This window comes from Podarcis gaigeae (assembly GCF_964106915.1).
Source record: "Podarcis gaigeae genome assembly, chromosome: 13".
Lineage (NCBI taxonomy): Eukaryota > Metazoa > Chordata > Lepidosauria > Squamata > Lacertidae > Podarcis > Podarcis gaigeae.
In genome coordinates, this window is record NC_139689.1 from 28,334,226 (window position 1) to 28,348,537 (window position 14,312).

Here is a 14,312-nt window from a genome sequence, read left to right on the forward strand (position 1 = left end):
ACTATGACCTCATTTATTGGCTAAAAATGCAGACAGATGGGAGAGGCTAGTTCCTCACAAATCAAAAATGCTTCATATTCCTGATTCTACAAGTGCTGGGATCTTTCATTTTTAAAAAGTAAGATTGGGAATCTGGGGATTATGGCTAATGAGGGAGCAATGCGCCCCCTTGCGGACCCCCATGGTATATACCTAAGTGTAAACATGCGTGTTCTGGGAGCAGGGATGTTAAAAAACGCTTTCCAGTATGACTTCAGAGTGGGTCACCACACTCTTAATTATAGCACTATAACAAACCCTGCTTTGTCTGTAATCCTGCTGCGCTGACCTTGTGTCCCATGCGCTATAAAGAACGGTAACTATTATTATTTGATAAATAGCGCTGACGCCGGCGCGGCTCCAAAAGGAGGATTTTTTGTGTGTTTTTTGTTTAAACCCGGCTTTTCCAAAGAAGACAAAGAACACATTGGGAGTCGGTGTAAAGCCTCCACGCATGCGCTTACGGTCGTAGGGAGGTGTCTGAAAGATGAGACGGGCGGGCATTGTGCGCGTGCGTGGGAGAGCCATCTCGGGCAGCCTTTCATTGTGGGAGCAACCTAATTTCTCGAGGAGCTGGGAGGGCCCTTGCGAGCGCGCATATACGAGTTCTTCTTGGGAAGGTTCCGGAGCTTGTGCGCGCTCCCGTCGCTAGATAGGCGCGTTCTCTTTCTGTCTGTCTCTCCCTCTTTCCTGTCACTCCCCCTCCTCCCGGCTTTGGTGAGCGAGACTTTCCAGAGAGCTCTCCCTGCAGCAGCATTAGCAGCCGCAGCGCCAGGTAGGGTTTCCCAGCATGGTGCGATCTGCTCTTAGAAGAGCAGCTGCACCGAGGGCCTTCAGACTTTGCAAACCTTTGGGTGGTGGGGATGGACGGGCGGGGGTGCGTTAGGCGTACAGGTGCGTGCGGTTACGCAGTGAATGCGCTTGCAGTGGCTGGAGGGAGAGGCGCCGCGCCGTGCAATATAGCTTTGGATCCGATGGCTTCAGTACGCGGCGTAATTCCGTTTGCGTATGATGTCGGTAGATCTCTTAATGCTCTCTTCACAGTTATACAACTCTCCTAATTTTCAGCAATCTGAACAGCATACATCTCTTCTCCTTTAACCACACCCCTGCCTCTGAAAAGAGGAGCCCTATTGCAAAGAAATACGCACTCGCCACCTGCCAGCGCGTGTGGCAGTACAAATACGTTATTTTCCTCCCTGGTCTATTGTAGCTTTATTAGGGCTCCTTTCTATCATCATTCAGTGGAGAGGCTTGTAATCGTAATGCAAAATGGGGCAGTAGGGGTGTGTCTCTTAGGATCTCAAGGGTAGGCTTAATTGTATGTATCTCTTTATAAATATTTTGTAACAACGACATCTACTTTTATTCTTTTTTTAAAAAAAACACATTGTATAGTAATAAGTTGCTTGGAATGCAGTTTTTGCTTGTTTTTGGCAATTTGAGGCATACTTTCTTTTTTTTCTTTTTTAAAAACACCCATATGTAACATTTTATTTTATCATTTAACAAATGATCTGCTAACTTCATTTGGAATTTTAGGTGAATTTTAAGGAACCCCTTTTTTGACCCTGTTAACTGTCATTTCCCCCCATCTCTTGTCTCTGATAGGTTTGGTTTCCTGCTTGGGAGACTGGTTTTGATTGTGAGGGTGATGGCGAATGATAGGCTGTTGGTGCTGCAGTAGGTGTGGATCTTGGAGAGAGAAAAAGGGTGGGCTCTCCTTCATATCAGTGGTGCCATGTTTTGCAGTCCATGTCATATTTCTAGTATTGCTTAGATAATTATGATGTTGGGGAAAATAGCCTAAGAAAGGAAAATGTATTCTGTGTTAGCATTTTTTTTTCATTGTGGAAATCTGAGATAGGGTAAATGACCTGCACAGTACTCTTTTCTAAGAGCTGAGTTGCTTTGTTCCTCTATATGGGTCAGTATTATGGGATTTATATTTAGGATTCTTAATTCTTGTGTGTAACAGTAGCACAAGACTGGTGAGCTGAAAGAGAATGAAAATTACTTTCCCCCTTCTCCATGCTTATTATGTTAATAGTTACTGTTCTGAGCAGAAATCTAACAGGGAGATAGATGATTCCTGATCAAGATGTGGTGGAGAGCTGGGAGGGGGGGGCGCACACAGCTTTCTAGAGAATCATAGTCACCCAAAGATTCCAGCTTGATTATTCTGTGCATTCATTGTTTTTCTCTCTGTCTCAGATGGTTTTCTCTGAGAGAAAAATGGATCTGAGTGTAATAGCAGCAGCTGGTCACGCCCCTGCTAGGCTAGAATACATGGATGCAAAGTGCAGTTCTCATTGGGTAAAGACTGTGGTATGCTCCTGTAGTTTTGGGTGGGGATAGAGAGGAAAAAACCCTTTTGTCTACCAGCAGAGTTGGCATTAAAATAGATGCCTTGCTAGAATGAATATAGAAACACATTTTTATTATGGATTTTTCCCGTAATTGATGCTGCATCTTCCATTTTTTTTAGTGGGGATAATTGGTCATTGTAATGTGCAAATAAACTACTATATTGGTAAGTAATGCCACTGATTTGTCAGCAAGGGCTGCATGGTTAGGCTGGTGAGATCATAGAATTCTAGGGTAAAAAAGATTCCTGGGATTGTCCATATATTTATTCAGCCTTTTAAATAGTCAATGCATGTGCTATAACCCCTAATCCATGGTTGCTAATTTATAGTTCTTTAGACTGTTTAAATCATTTGCATATGATGTCATTAATTCTTAAAACAATCCTGTATGGTAGGTTAGTTTATTGTCCCTATGCTACAGGTGGGAATTGGGGATGAGGGACTGACTGGTCTCTGAGTTCATAGCTGAGGTGAGATTTGAAGAAGGAACTTCTTGGCCACTACACCAGCTCTCTAATACATTATTTATTAAGACTTCTTTCTATTCTACTTCAGTCATGAATGAAAGCATAGCATTTGAACATATTTGGTGGTAATCCCTTTAGATGTATTGCAAAGCTTTAATTTTATGGTTATAAGAAAAGAGCTCTGCCTCTAGGATCTGGTACTGGAGTTAGCCAGATTTTGGTATTGCATCATCCTTGCATTTCACTTAATATTTTAGAAGAAATTTAGGGAAATTCCTGCAACCAGCTAATACAGGTATTTTAGCTGGAGAAACTCTTCTTTCTTGGGTTGTTTGGAACCAAGGAAAAAGCTGATGTGGCCATCAGGTTTTCCCCTAGTTCCTTCTAACTGCTGTGTGTCTGAGCATTCCAGTAGATGTATTTGTGGTTGCAGTGCCAAAAGGCAGAGACAACCTCACCAGTGCATAGCAGAGCAATACTATCATGTTTATTTGGAAGGAAGTTCCACTGTGTTCAGTGAGGTCTATTACTGCTAAGTGTGTTTATGGTTCCAACCTAATTTGCATAAGAAACTCAACTGAAGTTACCACTATACTTATGAAACATTGCTTTCAAGCATCATTCCTAAATACATCAAATTCAAAGACAACATGGGTTTTCCACACTTGCACCAAGTTGTTTGCATGATTTCAATGTATTATAAGTAGAAACCCATTTCCCTGTATTGCCCCCGCCCGAGAGTTCCATTCCCTGTAAAGAAGAGTTCTCATAGCTCATACTTTCGAAGTAAGGTAGAGGTATATGCATGCACATATAGCCCTCCTCAATATGTCAACACCAAATTGTTTTAAACTAATTTTATCATTAAAATATATTTAAAATGCATACCTTATGGTATGCCATTTTTATTTTGCTGATCTGCATATATTGTATCTTGTGCAGCCTATCAAATTTTAGGCCGAATATTTCTCCAAGAAAAAAACTCATTTGTTTGATAGTCTCTTTGTGCTGGGGTGTGTGTGTAGATTTCATGCAGAACAGCAACACACGAGGAAATAAACCTCAAAAGTTGCTGCAGAAAATTATATAATTTACAAACTTATTCTACTTTCTTATTATGCCTGATGCATTTTTGAGTGTGAACATACCCTTGATCAGAAGCAGCTATTAAAAAAACAAAACAAAACTTCATATTTCAGAAAATACTTCATAAACTTAGCAGCCTCCCATACCATTTATTTTTTTTTTGTAAAAGAGTGATCATTGCATGCTAATGTAAATGTATGCCTTGAATAATGTTCTTCTTTTTAAAAAAGTGTTATGTCCAGGATCTTAAAGTTGAATGGAACAGAGGGTTAAAGTATTCCATTCAGCTCTGTCAATCGAAAGTTGCATGTATATGCAGTGTTTCGTTAGATTTAAAATTGAGAGTGATACAACAAAAAATCATGTTTCCATATGTTGGACATCACAGTGCTCTTATAGGAAGAGATTTGTTAGTTAGATGTTGGCAGTGTAATGCTGAAAATTCCTCTTTATGATGTGGGCATGTCCTGTAATGGTTTCTTTCTTGTCAGAAGTTACTGCTCATATCAACTTTGCTTTGAGAAAATCATTAATATTTGCACTCATAAATTATATTGAACTAACCGAATGACAACAAAAGTGAGTTCTATGAGTCCTTTTGGTGTCTAAGAGACTTATACTGCAAGGTTGGAAGGACAAACATTTACCATCTATCACCCAATGGATTGAAGATCTCACTGCCCTTTCTGTATTTGAACACATGGCTTGTACGAATTAGTTTAGATACCTATTTGGACTGTCTTTATTAATACTGTACATAGAAGTACTGTACATATAAACCAGGATTGATGGAATATACTTCTTGTTATTATCAACGGGCAGTGGTTTTTTTAAATTATTAGGTTTTATTTGCTTTTCTTCTCTCTGCTATATTTGTAAATATAGGAATGTATTTTAAAAAACCAAACCTGCCTCTTTAAATCAGCATTGACAGTTTCATTAATTCTGTAGTGGGTGTGCCAACTCAGTGGATTGTAGCCAGCTATGTTCTACTCAGAGTAAACCCAATGAAATTACTAGACCAAAGTTGTTAATGAACATTAATTTAAATAGTTCTATTCTATGCTGGATGCAACCTGACATAAGCCGTTGTTTCTGTTATCAAGACATGACTTCAGAGACTCCTACTTATTCTTAAAAAGAGCAGAGAACCTTTTAGTTATCTGTAAAGATTATTGTGGTGGGAAGGAACCTTAGGTGGTAGAGTCCATGTTGGGATGTAGAAAGTCCTAGGTCCAGTCCCTAGTATCTCCAGCTAAAATATCTGGTAGGAGGTCATGTGCTTAAGACCTGGACAGTTACTAGATGGACAAATCTGAGTTGACAGGTAGCTTCCCTGTGGAAGAGAGCAATGGTTTTAAGCAACAGCAGAGACCTTGAACTTGTAGATCTTCAGTGTGTCTCCTGAATGAAGAGCTTTTTATCTTTTAGAAAGAAGCTTCTAATAAAATCATTACAAGAACCTTTTATGCAATCTCCTTTGGGAGTTTGCTCCAAGCTTGCATTTTATCCTAAGATCCAAAAGCCACAACTGGTCTTAAACTGTAGAGTAAACTCTAAAACTCATGCAAGGAGGTTGAAAAGGAAAAATGGGCCTAGAATTATTTGTTTTAGAAGAACTTGCTGTATAATTTTTTTCCTATCACTGTCAAAACTAATTCATTCTATAGAAGAATGGTTCTGAACTAAAGGAGTAGGAATACTAGACTCTTAATTCAGCACTTTAAGGGTGAACTGTATAGTTTTAGATGCCACTATGGATCCAAAGACAAAACTGGTGGTTATAAAATGATAGTTAGAAAATGCTCAGTCATTGATTCAAGTGAACAAATTTGGCAGTCCTAGACTTGTATATGGATCAGAATGCAGCTATTAATTAAACTGCACACTTCTTCAAATTTTGCCTTTCAGTTTTAGTTAAAAATGCATAGAAAGATGTGTCTTTTCTGGGGAAATGCATTGAGAAGTATAAAAAATGCATGTGTGCATTTTATACATTTTTTAAAAAAACAGAACAGGAAAGACTTATTGAATGTATTGAGTGGATGTGAAACTGATACAGAATGGAAGTATCTGCCTATTCCTACTTGTGCACCCTGATTCATTTTTTAAAATTCTTATAGCTTATAACAAGGATGCTAAATAGCATAAAACACTGGAGCTACTACATGTTGTAAAACAAATGAGAACACGTGTTCTGTGGTCTACAAGGTTATAAGAAAATGTTTGTCTAACTGTGTTTACCGTATATATAGTTTCCTCAAGGAAAAAAGTTCTTGTGGTGAATACATTCCTGGCAATAATTCTGATCTTTTTAAATTTAACACTTTTAATGCTGTGCATCAACTTTTGACATATAGATATGTCCAGTTGTATTCCAGTTGCATGCTGGCTGATCTGATGTTCAGCCCACACCATTACCAAGACCACAAAGGAAAAATCTTATTTAAATTTTGAGGTATTTCTACCCCACACTTTAATAAAATTGGCTTACAAAATGTAAAAAACACAGTAAAACAAATTAAAAGCATATGGAGCTGCATTAAAACTAGTAAATCACTAGAAGCAGCATAAAAACAACAAATCCAGTTAACAGGTCAAATTGCATTGCAAAGCCTGAGAAAATAAATATCTATCTTGTTTGGTGCTGAAATGAGTTTTCAGTGGTGGTGTCCTGATTTTATAATGCTCTTCCTGGGAAGGCCCTTTCTCTGTTGGCCTCTGCACCTCAAGTGGTGGAAGAACTTAAAGAGCCTTGCCTAGTATATGTACAGGAACATGTTAATACAATCCCTTGGGTATCCTAGTGCCAAGCCATGAAGGATAAAAACTAGCACTTGAGAACTGAACCTGGGAATGAATTGAGAGTCTGTGCAGTTGATGGAGCACTAGTATAATTTTATAATGCCTGGTCTTTGCTATTTAGCAGCTATTGTCTAAACTAACTTCTGTTTCTGAACTGTCTTCAGAGGCAACCCAATGTATACTAACAGTAGTTTAACCTGGCCATCAGCGGAGCATGAGACCTGAGACCTGGCTATCTCAGTTCAGATAGGTATGCAGCTGACAAAGCAGCTTAAGCTTCTAGAAGGTGCTTTCTGCCAATATGGGAATGTGATTGAGATGGTTTAAGAAGCACTCTGAGACTGCAGGCCTATTTCTTTGGAGAGAGTACAACTCTGTCCAAAACAGGATGAACATCATTTACCTGAGCAGATTTGCACCTATGTATTCTTCATTGTGTCTTCATCCTGTCAGTTTCCGTTCTCAACCATCAGTTATGCTGGGTGTGATCTGCATATTGATGGTACCTAACTCCAAATCTTCTTGTGTTCTCTTTGCTGATACTGTCCAAGTCCAGTAAATAATTTCCTACACTCCACTGCCAGAAATAATGGTATATCTTTAGAAAGGCTTTGAAACCAAGTCTTACTTGCTTAACCTGAGAAAATGAACCTTGGACCATGCAGCTCTTAATGGTCCAAGACATAGAAAGAGCAACATCTTTTCTAGCCTGAGGTGAGATCAAAGGACAAAAACAAATCTGTGTGTTGGCATAAAAGTTGAGCATTTGGGAGCTCACATAATTCCTTTCTGTGGCTTCATTCCCAGAGACTACAGCAGTGGAGTATTGAGAAGCAGAGTGATATATTACTTCGCAGCGTTACAGGAGGGCTACTGTTGCTTGTTTATGGAGAGCATAAAATCAAGGGACAATGTAGAGGAACTCCCTCCTTCAATTAATTGAACTGTACTAGACTCCAGAAAAAGGGACGCAGGTGGCGCTGTGGGTTAAAGCCTCAGCGCCTAGGACTTGCCGATCGAAAGGTCGGCGGTTCGAATCCCTGCGGCGGGGTGCGCTCCCGCTGCTCGGTCCCAGCGCCTGCCAACCTAGCAGTTCGAAAGCACCTCCGGGTGCAAGTAGATAAATAGGGACCGCTTACCAGCGGGAAGGTAAACGGCGTTTCCGTGTGTGGCTCTGGCTCGCCAGAGCAGCGATGTCACGCTGGCCACGTGACCCGGAAGTGTCTCCGGACAGCGCTGGCCCCTGGCCTCTTGAGTGAGATGGGCGCACAACCCCAGAGTCTGTCAAGACTGGCCCATACGGGCAGGGGTACCTTTACCTTTACCTTTAGACTCCAGAAAAGCACCCACATGTGATATTAACCCTCTCTTCACTTCTGCTGCCAGATACTATTTTACCAAATTTGACAACTTACTGAGCACTATTGAAAATTTCTGAATATTTATAGATTTCATGGGGAATCTGTGCTGGACTACAACTTCATCATCCCTGACCATTGGGCTTGATGGCCGTTGGTAGTCCCAAAACATCTGAAGACCTAGGTTAGCGCCCCCCCCCCCAATGAATGATGCTAGTCCATGGGGCATTTCCTGGACATGGTTAGCTCCAGATTTTGTGGCTCGGGCAAAAGATCTGCAGTGAACCCCTGTCCTCATAGCTTGCCTGTCTCCCATGCCAATGATTGTAGTGGCAGTAGGCTTGCTGGCTCTATTAGGAGACAAGATTTAATTGTTTTGCAGCTGTCGTACCAACCCTTCTTCAGCCCCAGTCTCCATCACTTCTGAAAACCCATACTAGTGTTCAAAGTAACTTCAATACTCACCAGCTTTTCTTCTGGTACTTCCATTCTGCTGCTGCTGTGTGTGCTTGCACTCATGTGAGAGCTGGATTGAGATGCTGCTGGATGACTGCAAGGAGGAGCAACCACCACTGTTCTGTGGAGGTAGTGCATGGCAGCAGCGTTTGCTGTTCTACAACCTGTCCAGTTCTGTCTGGCTTTGTGTGTTTGAGAACATACACAAGGCGAGTAGAGGAGCTGGTAGGCTAGCTGCAGGTAAGTGTGTGTGTTTCTTTACAACTACTTTGTTCCACCTCTGCTCAAGGTGGCCTGTTGAGCAGGAGCAGTGGTTTCCCCACTGTTTACAGGGCTAGAGTCCTGATGTCAGCAGTTGATGTTGAGCTATCGTAGGTACCTCACAAAGCAGCCTACTACTGATCCTGATCTTGATAGAATTCTGCTTTGTCCCAGTGCCCAGACTTGGATAATAGTAACTGAGAGAAGCTTTTCTCTCCTGTTGCAAGTTGGAAAGTATTTACTTATTGCATTCAAGTGTCCACCATCCTGCTGTATAGAGAGGATTGCCAGCTGGGTAAGTGTGTGGAGTCCTGATATTGAAATTGGGTCTTTCATTTTTTTCCCCTCCAATTAAGGGAGCATGGAAGGAGGGCATGTGACTGTCCAGGAATAATATACTGAAGATAAAGTATATTTTGTGGCAGCTATGACATAGAGGAGGAATTTCAGTGTTGTTGCATGGATTTGGTCTGAGGAACTGATCCAGCTGTAGACGTTAGGTTCCTTAGCCTGTGACTGCAATAATTTGCTACAACCCACACATAATTCTGTGGCTAAGGGAAATAAAATTCTTTAAAAAACAAACAAACCAAAACAGCAGATGTGTATTGTGCTCTGTAGCGAGGAAAGTACTTAAGGTGTAGCATTTAAATAACTTCAGCATTTCAGGCATTATGTCCCGCAGCCTTTGATAGAGACTCCATTAAGAGGATGGAAAGCAGAGAGGCCTTCATTTCAAAGGCTATTCAGCTAAGTGCAGGCTGTGTGTGGTTTTTTTCCTTCTGAAAGCCTGCATTCATTGACAACAAGCATCCAAGAAGCAAACTGTCCATTGACTTTTCTCAGAAAAATGCAAGTATTGCTGATGGAGTATATTATAAGTACATCTAAGTTTGGGACTCACTTTTAGCGATACTGCTGCTATAAAGAACTATTTTAAAAATTATAGCAAGCAGTTTCTCTTTCTTCACTTGGAATATGGGCACTGGTTTGAAAATTACTTGTTTTTATGATGAAACTATTATGTAGGACTTTGGGTTCACCACACAACCACAGGGGCATTGTTCAGATTTGGGTGTCCTAAGAATCTTCATTCTATTTATTTAAGTTCCTATAATGGCACACAAAAATGTCTGATTCAGAACTTAATAAAGTTGAGTAGAATTTCAGCATTTTGGTGCTGAGGAAAGAAAGAACAAAGAGAGAGTCAGTGCCAAAAAAGAAGAAGCTAAGCTTCAAAATGAGTTTTGAAATAGAAGAAGCTGTGGTTGTTTCAGTGAGGTTTCACTGAAGAAAGCCAGTCTTCAAGACAATGAATTATGTCTTTGTGGGAAAGGTGTGGTAGGAGATATCACTTTACATCTCCTGAGGTGTAAAGTGAGCTTCAATTGCTCACTGACTGATGAGCCTCTTTGCATGGTGGCTTGGTTGGCATGCTTACCTTCAAACATACACCTAAAGTGAGACAGGAAGAGTTCTTTTTTTGAGGGGAGAAATACACATAAACTGGGCCCCTACATGGAGCATCTATGTTCACACATCTTGCATATGTGTGTGTACATTGCAGAAGACTGTCAACTGGTTAAGTGTGTGAACTAGAACTGAGGACTGATAATGAAAACAGAATCCTGTACTTACCCTTGGATTGGATTTAAGCATTTGGTGATATGCTTAAACTCTCTCTATTTCAGGGAACACAGAAGGAGGGCATGTGACTAATGTGAGGGTGGGATTTCAAGGTTTAATTCCAAAGGATCTAGGCTGAAGACATCACATATATATTGCAGCTATGCAAGTGGAAGAAAGGGTTCTGCCTTGAGTATAGCCAGTACCTTAGATGCTGTGAGAAGTGGGACAGGGAACTACCATGGGAAAATGGAAGGGGAATTAACTTGGGCATGTGAGCCTGGTGAAATAAGATGACAGATTGCCTAAAGCAAAAGTGGAAATACTCTGGCTGTGTTCACATATTTAGAGGTGTGGTGGTCTGGGGTTGTGGGAGGTCACAGAGCCTGCAGCAGAGTCCCTGTCATCAATGACCATCCAATCAGCACTAAAAGGTTGCTTTTTAGCCACAGAGATGTATTTTCACCCTTTGTACTGATGGGAGCTAGTCAGAGTAAAAGGAGGTGAGTCAGTGACAGGATTGGCTCCTAGCTAGGGTCACTCTGAGGAAGGCACACAGGAATAATACATAGGAGTTGTTCTGTATGCTCCAAAGCTAAATATTTAGGAACACTGAAAACACAAGGTGCTTCAGTTTCAAAATAATTGTTTGTAAGTTCTGTTACATACATTGGAACCTGAAGGAAAAGACAGTTGATGTCACTCCAAAAAAAGATATTTCAGCACTCCAAATTATTTGCACAGAAAATAGCAGCTCTAGCTGAAAGGCAACACATGGAGATCTGTATTGATCATTGTAATGCATCCCTAATTATTATTGTATAATTAAAAATCTTGTATAATCTTTTTAAAAAATCTGTGTATTGATTTTGTATGATATTGAACAAACCTAAGTGCATAATAATCTCCCCTCCCACCTTTTAATTACTGTATTAATAGAAGGGTGTGTGGCTGGGGGGGGTGTAGTTGTGACTCATGAAGGGACCCTTAATTTCTGAACTTGCCACTACACTACTGCACATAACCAACTGTAAGATGTAGTCTGAAACGTTATAGATTACCAGTAATGCAGTTCAGATGTGCCCACCCTACTCCTCTCTGCTGAGTGGGGAGGAAATAAGCCACAGTTTAGCGTTATATATGAATCAAGCTTGCAGTTCGTTTCTCTCCATGTGCTGATTTGCACATGATGTTACGCCATTGCTGTAGTTTGCTTATTTCCAGCTTGACAAAGGGAGGAGCAAGGTGGGAGCAGTTTGAACAGTTCCTCCTTGTTGATGTCATTGGATAAAAAGTGCTGTATAAGGGCAAAGGATTTCATTATCTCAAAACTATTGAAACTCTCAATCTATAGGATGAATGAAAGGGACTAAGGCTACCCTAGACTCCCCGCCTTCTATGTATATATTTCATGGATGTCACAGCACAGGTTGTTAGTTTACGATGCAAGGGAGAGAAGGGGAGGTGACCAAAACAATGAATGTCCCCCTTTGTTTGCCCTTCCCATTATGTGGTCTTCTATGCTGCCACCAAGTAAATGGTTGTTCTCCCCCCCGCCCAACTGCCTTAATTGAAAGAGCACTTTATAATTAGGGGCAGGGAACCTGTGGCCCAATGGATGTTGCTAGACTACATCTCCATCATCCCAGACGCTGTATGGAAATAGATATATGAGAGTTGAAGTCCAACAATATCTGGAGGGCCCATGGGCCCCCAAACTTGTGTTTTAACTTTGGTGTTTCTTTTAGACATTTTGCTGACCCAGCTGGACTGGATAGAGTGCAGCTTGGATGTGAGTTGAAAATCAAGGAATCAGGCCAAGGCTAAATCTCCATTAAATTTAGTTTTTACTAAAGGCATTGAAAAGCAGTAGTAATTATAATGGTGTTTCTAGGGGAAAAACAAGGTTTTAAAGCTGCATTAGCAGCTAAGCAACTAGGATATGAAAGTAACATGGTAAAACACATCCATTTAAATCTTGTCTACAATGTTTTCCTACTTAAGCAAAGTTTACTTCAGCTCATCCTAATTCTGTGGCAGGGCAGTTTCCAGACTTCTTGTTTAGATCAGTTTATTTTATCACTGTAATCTGGGTCTTATGCAATTCTCAGCATCCTGGCTTTTTCTAGTTTTAATCGTTTGGAATGGACTTCCTACCTTCTTGTCAGTTTCACTTATAAGCAATATTCCATTCAATCAGTAGTGCAATAGAGTATTGCTAAATTTCTAATTTGTATAAGGTTTCTCTTTGTAGTTTACCTTCCATGATCTTTCTGACACACACACCACCTGGAACAGCTTCTAAATTCCAAATGACCCAATACCTAAACAGAAGGCAACCATTTTATAACTAAACACAAAATGGCTGAACTTTAGTTTTCTTCACACACATTTGGAATCAAAGGAAACATAGGCTTGTATTCAACCAAATCCTACTCAGAATAGACCCATAGAAACCAATGAACCTAAGTTAGTAATGTCCTTTATTTTCAGTGGTTCTACTCTCATTAGGAGTACTATTAAACACCTTGCATAAATTGTGTCAGTTTAAAAACTAATTATAAGAAAATAAATTGCCAGATAATCTTGGTAAAGTGCTTATCTGAGTTGTTTGTACCAACTCTGCCATGAAGCTCTATTTTTATATCAAACTATATTATAAAAATAGTTCCTTTGACAATGATCTATGCCTATGGCAGAGTTAAGTAATGTGCAGCCACTCAGTCTGAATGTAGGCCATGAAATCATGGTGCAGCTGTCATGTTGAGGGAAAATGGCAATTTTCTAAACTTTATAGTTGCACAGCTAAATATAATAGGCCAAAATGATAAAAGAAGGAAATTAAAAATCCTTGAGGCTAATTCTGCCCTGAAGGACAGGATAGAAATTTAATAAATAAATATTTTTTTATTTTGCTGATCCTTGCATAATCTGCTTTAAAAATGCTGCCAATTTCCAGAGAGATCTTGACCTTGTTTTAAAGTACAAACTTAGAAGTGCTTTTATAATTAAACTTGCTTTTCTACTCTAAGATGCCTGACAAAAACTGATTTCATGAGTGTAGTGAATAGATGCAAATAAGTGAATTCCCTTTTCCTCTGCTCTGCCCCATTCTCATAGAAGAACCAGTTGATTCCAGCTACCATTTTATTGACATTGAGTGAGTCATATGATCCTATGTGCAACCATGAATGAATCTTCAGTAACATGAGATTTCAGAGAAACATTATTTTGGGCTGGCTCTAAAGTAGGTTGTTCGTTCATGCTTACAGCATGTGTATCTATAAATGGTTTTTCCATTCTAAATATAAAGCTTATTTCATAACATTTTTGAGAAGTCGAATTATACACCAAAAGTCTAGTAGCCCCCTCTGCTGAGTGAATGTCACACTTGCTGGGACCACTGATGTGATGTGCCTGACCTGGTGAATAGCAGCAACCAAATACAAATCAGTGGCCTATTTAAGGGACTACCTTTCATGCAGGGTAGGTAGAGATTAGGGTGGCAATGAGCAGATCCACACCATACATTTAAAGCCCATTCAGTGCATATAACCTTCCCCATAAGAATTCTGGGAACTGTAGTTTCACACTCAGAGCTGTAATGTGCTGGGGGGGGAAGGCGGGGAGGAGAGATAAGGGGGGGAATAAAAGGGGACAGACATCAAGGAAAAAAAGCTTTAGCAATCATGCACCCCCATACGCCATTGCACCCAATTGTGTTTTGACTCTACATGATTTTGGCTTTATGTCCTATCTCTAGAATGTAACCTTCATGTAAGCTGTGGGTCTACTGTATTTTATTTTTGTTCAGTTGCATTAATTATTTCTCAATTTGTTTCTGT

The 14,312-nt window shown here is 40.2% G+C and overlaps 1 protein-coding gene across 27 annotated transcripts in view; it reads left to right on the forward strand.

The window, feature by feature from the left end:
- The window catches only part of MAPT (microtubule associated protein tau), an 84,955-nt gene that overhangs the window by 13,283 nt on the left and 57,360 nt on the right, over positions 1–14,312 (forward strand). For 2 of the 27 annotated variants that reach the window (XM_083708545.1, XM_083708523.1), the window contains exon 1: positions 511–814. The exons of 3 other annotated variants lie outside the window; for them this stretch is intronic. Coding sequence is in view for 7 of the 24 variants with exons in the window: in XM_083708554.1 (XP_083564680.1) it covers positions 2,503–2,572 (70 nt within the window). In the remaining 17 variants the exon portion in view is untranslated. Of the gene's footprint in view, positions 1–498; positions 815–2,445; positions 2,573–14,312 lie in introns of those variants that run through there. 22 more of the 27 variants (XM_083708541.1, XM_083708535.1, XM_083708530.1 and 19 more) reach the window with 21 other exon arrangements.